The sequence below is a fragment of the Helicoverpa zea genome, chromosome 31 (assembly GCF_022581195.2).
Source record: "Helicoverpa zea isolate HzStark_Cry1AcR chromosome 31, ilHelZeax1.1, whole genome shotgun sequence".
In the NCBI taxonomy this organism is placed as follows: domain Eukaryota; kingdom Metazoa; phylum Arthropoda; class Insecta; order Lepidoptera; family Noctuidae; genus Helicoverpa; species Helicoverpa zea.
The window spans coordinates 14,473,617-14,480,113 of record NC_061482.1 but is presented as its reverse complement, the minus strand read 5'-3'; the positions used below and the strand labels follow the sequence as shown (position 1 = coordinate 14,480,113).

The following is a 6,497-nucleotide window of genomic DNA, read 5'->3' as shown; positions in this document are numbered from 1 at the left end:
CTATGGCGAATTGTAAAAAAAATAATCCATTCGTTAGTGTTAACGCACACGTTAACACGCACGCACATGCAGACACACATGCATCTCAAGCAGAGGGGAGCGGGCGGCGTGGCGGGGCAGCGACGGCTCGCGCGCCCTCCAAACACACCTTACGACAACGCGAGCAAGAACGGACGGGATTGCGAATTTAATTAGTGCTAATAGCCTACTTAAGAAAACCTATTAAACCAAGAAATACAGTCCACTCTTTTATTCCATCTGGGCCTATCTATGGTCCTTCGAAGTAATTAGTCAAGTTAAAAGCAAAAACGTCTCGCGATCGCAAGCCACGCCACCACAAAAGCGGCCGGAAATCAGCTGGAGGTCAAATAGAAGGCGTCGCATCAACGAATTCAACCTACCAGCATCTGGAAGCAGAGCTACATCACAGCAACAAGCAGTGCTGGCCACATCATCAGTCGCTAAGGACGAACAAAGGGTTTGGTAGCAGCGGTTTCGTGAGTTCGACCAATTCATTCTTTCAAAATCATTCAAAGTCATCTCATATTCAGTGAACTTGCTTAATTGCCATCTATTCCCAATTCCAAACATCAATTCAGCTATCATTAGTCCATATTTACACTCAATTTTTCACATAAGCAATTATTGCATCAGATTTTTTTCTCACCTACCCTACACTTTTTTTTTTCTCAATTTTCTTGTAGTTGTTTTTTAAAAAGAAGTTTGATCCCATCATCAATTGTTACTTTTAATAATTGCATCGCTTTCTAATGCATTTATTTCTTATTTTCCCCAACAGCATACATCACCTTGTTCTCAGCGTAACGAGTTAACACCACGTTCTCTGAGGGTAATCTGGTAAGGTTACGTGATCGTCGCGCGGTCCATGCCACACCCCCAATCAAATTTAAGTATTCATTTCATTTAAGTTCGTTACTTTTATCAAATTTCAGTAATAATGACTGACCCTAAATCAGCTCAAACTTTAAATAATCCCAACGAATGTGACATTCCTCACCTCAATACATACAAAAAGAGGAGATCCAGTCATAAAGGCAAGGTCACGGTTTTTAAAAATTATCTCGAGTCATTAAAATCCAAAAAGCCATTGTCTGATTTAGATATTATTCAATTACGCAATCGACTAGAGTCCTACAAGTATCTTGCAAACGAGTTCGATAAAAATCAAACCCTCATCGACGACATTACTGGGGTTTCAGATGAACAGCTGAGGGAGCGGGAGCAATTTGAAATGGATTATCAATCTCAACTTGCGCTCGGCATCCATCTGCTGCGAGAAAATGAAACTGCTGGCGTCGACGGGTCTGTACCAACTCCAAGTGAGGGTAACACAACCAAAGCATTCATTAAATTACCCACCATTGACCTTCCACACTTCTCAGGAGATTATCACAATTGGCTCGAATACAGGGACACTTTTGAATCACTGATACACAACAACAAATCAATAGATAGTATTCAAAAGTTTCATTATTTGCGTGCATCTCTGCAAGGTGAAGCTTCCGATGTTATTAAATCGTTAGAAATGTCATCAAACAATTACAGGGTAGCTTGGGAACTGATCACAGAAAGATATAATAACACACATCAGCTGATATACAATCATCTTCACGCATTATTCAACATACAAAACATTGAAAAAGAATCAGCAACATCACTCAGACACTTACTAGATACAGTAAATAAAAATCTCAGAGCACTTAATACACTAGGCGAACCCACAGTAGATTCAATGTTGATTTATCTTATTACCTCCAAATTAGATATCACAACACTCAGATATTGGAAAGAATCAATCAATAACGACACAGTAGAAAAGCCCACACTTCAAAATTTAAAGACATATCTCAGTGATCGTTTCATGCTTTTACAAAATCTCGAAGACACAAAAACCACACAACAAACCGATTCAAAATCGCATTCATTAAAATCAGATGCTAAAGATAAACAATCTCGCATTTCTTGTCCCCTATGTAAAGGTCATCATTTTCTATTCGGTTGTTCACAATTCAAACAAATGACTGTGGAAAAGAGAATAGAGAAGGTTTCCAAGTTTTCCAACTTCTGTGCTAACTGTTTGCATAACGGTCATGAAACAAAGTCATGCCGTGGAGGAGCATGTAAATATTGTCAACAGAAACACAACACAATGCTACACATACATAAGGGACCGACCAAAGACACTGTGCACACAACACTCGCTAGTAACAGTAGCTCACAATCACAACACGCATCAGTATTACTTTCCACTGCCTTAGTTCATGTCATCGCTAGTGATGGAACACCACACTTAGCCAGGGTTTTGCTGGACAGTGGAAGTACCTCCTGTTACATTACAAACAGTCTGAGTAAAAAGCTTAATCTTACATTCGAACCCATACACGGCACAGTTTCAGGCATAAATCAGCAGCAAACAAACATTTTTTATCGCACAAAAATTCAGATAAAATCATTACATGGTTCATTCACAACTAACTTATCATGTTTGGTACTTGATACAATAGCACAGTCATTACCTTACATGCGCATCAATACACAAGGTTTGAATATACCTAAACATTTAAAACTAGCCGACCCTCAGTTCTATGAACCCGCAGCAGTTGACATATTGCTAGGTGCAGACATATTTTGGCAAATAATTAGCAGCGGTCACATTCGATTAGGCAAAAACCAGCCTACTTTACAAGAAACTGAACTAGGCTGGCTAGTTTCCGGTTGCACAACAAACACCGACAAGCAAGCAAACAGTTGTTTTTTCAATAACAACAACTCAGATCAGTTATCACGCTTCTGGGAGCTAGATAGTTTAACTAATACACAAGTAGACGATCCTTCCGACTCAGATGCATGCGAGATAATTTTCACTCAAACAACTACAAGACAAAGTGATGGTAGATTCGTTGTCACTATTCCATTTAAAAAGTCACCTGATTGTTTAGGTGACTCCTATTTTCAAGCAAAAAGACGGTTTTATTCCATAGAAAACCGCATGAATTCAAATCCCACATACAAACAACAGTACTCAAACTTCATAACAGAGTACATACAGCTAGGTCACATGTTTTTAAACAAACACTCACATCAAAATACATACATTAAATCAGAACATAAAACATCAAACCTACAGTCAGGTACCAGCACGAACACAAACACACAGCACTCACCAGTATACTACCTTCCACATCACGGTATTGTACGCGAGACCAGCACTACTACAAAATTCAGAGTAGTATTTGATGGTTCCGCAAAGACGTCCTCAAAACTATCACTCAACGACATTCAGTTAGTAGGACCTGTCGTCCAAGACGATCTTGTTTCTATACTCATACGATTTCGACAACATAAGTATATAATATCATCAGATATTGAGAAAATGTTTCGCCAGGTGATGCTGATGGAGCATCAGCGCCCAACACAACAAATCATATGGCGATACAATCCTACGGAACCTCTGCAAACATATACGCTCAACACTGTCACATATGGCACGGCATCGGCGCCGTATTTAGCAACACGCTGCATAAAACAAATAGGCTTAGATTGTAAAAACACACAGAATCATTCAGACAGCTATGATCACAAAATTGTCTCCGAGGTCATCTTGCATGATTTTTATTGTGATGATCTTTTGACAGGAACCGATGATGAGTCATTACTCTTTGAAATCGCCAAAGGCGTCTTTCTTGAATTAAAAAAATATCAATTTCCACTTAGAAAATGGCAGTCTAACTGTCAAACTGTTCTACAACATCTGGGTTTCAATGATTCAAATGACACAACATTCAATCTTAGCTCAAATGATCCATCTAAAACACTAGGCATTTATTGGAACATTAACAAAGACACAATTTCATACACAGTACATTCAGAATTTGTATCACAAAAACAAATCACAAAACGCACAATCTTATCCACCATAGGTCATATTTTCGACCCACTGGGACTTATTAGCCCTTGCATACTCGAAGCTAAGCTAATTATGCAACAGATGTGGACACACAACGTCAGCTGGGACGATGAAATACCGGTTTCAATACAACAACAATGGGCAAAGTTCGTAGAATCGTTATCTTTTATAAATCATTTATCTATTCCTCGGCGAGCATTTCATGACTCATCGCGCGATTACATTGAACTGCATATTTTTTGCGACGCCTCACAACAGGCATACGGTGCATGCGCATATATACGTACTTATACATCAGATGGCAGTATCAGTGTTCAACTGTTAGTTGCCAAGGGACGGGTGGCTCCTTTAAAAGCACTTACCATACCGCGACTGGAATTATGTGCCGCGTTTACCGGTGTTAATTTAAGTAATAAGATATTGAACTCCGTTCGCAACAAAAATTGTAAGTGTTATTATTGGAGTGACTCAATAATTGTTTTATCTTGGATAAACTCACCTACACATAAATTACAAACATTCGTAAAACACAAAGTCACGGACATTCTCAAACATACTGAACCACAGACATGGTACTATGTACCAACTAAACAAAACCCAGCTGATATTATTACTAAATGTACCAATGCACAACAATTACTCCATACACCTTTATGGTTTTCAGGACCTGACTTTTTAAGGAATGATGATAAACACAGCTGGCCTCAACAACCAGGGCATCTCAGCGTATCTGACCTTCCAGAAGTCCGGTCTCAAACACATCTCACGCACAAACATGTGACTGATAACAATTCATTCATTTACAAATATTCTAATTTTAACAAACTTACACGAATCGTAGCTTACATTCTTCGGTTCATTCATTACTGCAAACACAAACAATCAAATCAAATCAACATTAAAAAACGCCAACAGATGCGCAGAGGTGACGTCATGCCCTTATCTACTAGCGAACTTAATTCAGCTAGATACCAATTAGCGAAGTTAGTGCAACTAGATTTATTTTTTGAGGAATATCAGTTATTATTACATAACAAACAATTACCTACATCACATAAGTTAAATTCACTTAATCCTTTCATAGGGGATGGTAACCTCATTCGTGTGGGCGGAAGGTTAGCTCAATCGCCATACAATTACGATAGAAAATTTCCTATCCTATTGCATTCAGCTCATTACATAACTCAAATCATATTCTCAACATATCACATCACACTTCTACATGCTGGCCCACAATTGTTATTGTCTCACATACGTCAAACATTCTGGCCAATTTCCGGTAGAAACTTGGCTAGAAAAACTACACAATCATGTGTTACATGCAAACGGTTTAAAGGTAAAACTGTAACACCTATCATGGGGCAATTACCTGAACAGAGATTGCATGCAAATTTTGTATTCAGTGACGTAGGTGTCGACTACGCAGGGCCAATTATGATCAACAACCGTAAGGGGCGTGGAAGTGTACTTGTTAAATCATACATCTGCATTTTCATCTGTTTTGCCGTGAAAGCTGTGCATTTGGAATTGGTTACAGATCTAACGACAGAATCTTACATAGCAGCAATTAACAGGTTTATTTCTCGCAGAGGTAAACCAAATAATATTTATTCAGACAATGGAAAAAATCTGGTAGGTGCCGCTCGTGTGGTCACCAACTTTCTTAGAAATCACGGTGAGTCAATTTACAGTTGCGCTGCAGAACAAGGTGTAAACTTTCATTTCATTCCTCCATATTCACCCCACTTCGGGGGCCTATGGGAAAGCACCGTTAAATCAGTAAAACATCATCTCAAAAGAGTACTAGGGATGGCACACCTCACATATGAAGAAATGTACACGTTGCTAGTTCAAATAGAAGGCATCCTCAATTCAAGGCCTCTCACACCTCTTTCATCCGATCCAAATGATCTCTCCGCTCTCACTCCCTTTCATTTTCTAATTGGTCGTACTCTAACTGTTCTACCTCATCCACAGATGTCCGACTGCGACACGGCACGGCTGCCGCGTCATCACCGAATCGAACTTCTACGCCAACATTTTTGGAGACGCTTTAATAAGGAATATATTTCTCAGTTGCACCAACGAACGCGCTGGCAACGCTCACGCGGCGCGCTCACAGAGGGCTCATTGGTCATCGTGAAAGATGAGGCGCTACCGGTGGCTCAGTGGCCATTGGGACGTATCGTGAAGCTGTATCCGGGACATGACGGAGAAGCTCGAGTGGCGGACATCAAAGTAAAGACCGGGACAATCAGACGGGCCTTTCATAAAATATGCCCATTACTGGATGAACCATCGGACTGATCATGAAATATCATACATCATCATCACCTGGGCTGGCCTTTCCTTGGTCGCCCGGGAATATGTTAACGCACACGTTAACACGCACGCACATGCAGACACACATGCATCTCAAGCAGAGGGGAGCGGGCGGCGTGGCGGGGCAGCGACGGCTCGCGCGCCCTCCAAACACACCTTACGACAACGCGAGCAAGAACGGACGGGATTGCGAATTTAATTAGTGCTAATAGCCTACTTAAGAAAACCTATTAAACCAAGAAATACA

General features: G+C 40.2%; 1 protein-coding gene across 10 annotated transcripts; it reads left to right on the top strand.

The window, feature by feature from the left end:
- Positions 1–289: 289 nt before the first annotated feature.
- LOC124645260 lies at positions 290–6,497 on the top strand. 10 transcript variants are annotated; one of them, XR_006986200.1, is made up of 4 exons: positions 290–497; positions 800–858; positions 1,221–1,346; positions 5,906–6,497. XR_006986200.1 is itself a non-coding variant. In XM_047185057.1 (2 exons), the coding sequence occupies exons 1-2, from the start codon at positions 959–961 to the stop codon at positions 6,069–6,071; spliced, it is 432 nt and encodes a 143-aa protein (XP_047041013.1). In that variant the 5' UTR covers positions 865–958; the 3' UTR covers positions 6,072–6,497. The 10 variants fall into 10 exon arrangements, 6 of the variants coding, with proteins under 6 accessions (XP_047041013.1, XP_047041010.1, XP_047041012.1 ...); XR_006986198.1 differs by lacking the exon at positions 290–497 and having other exon boundaries at positions 504–858; XR_006986199.1 differs by lacking the exons at positions 800–858; positions 1,221–1,346.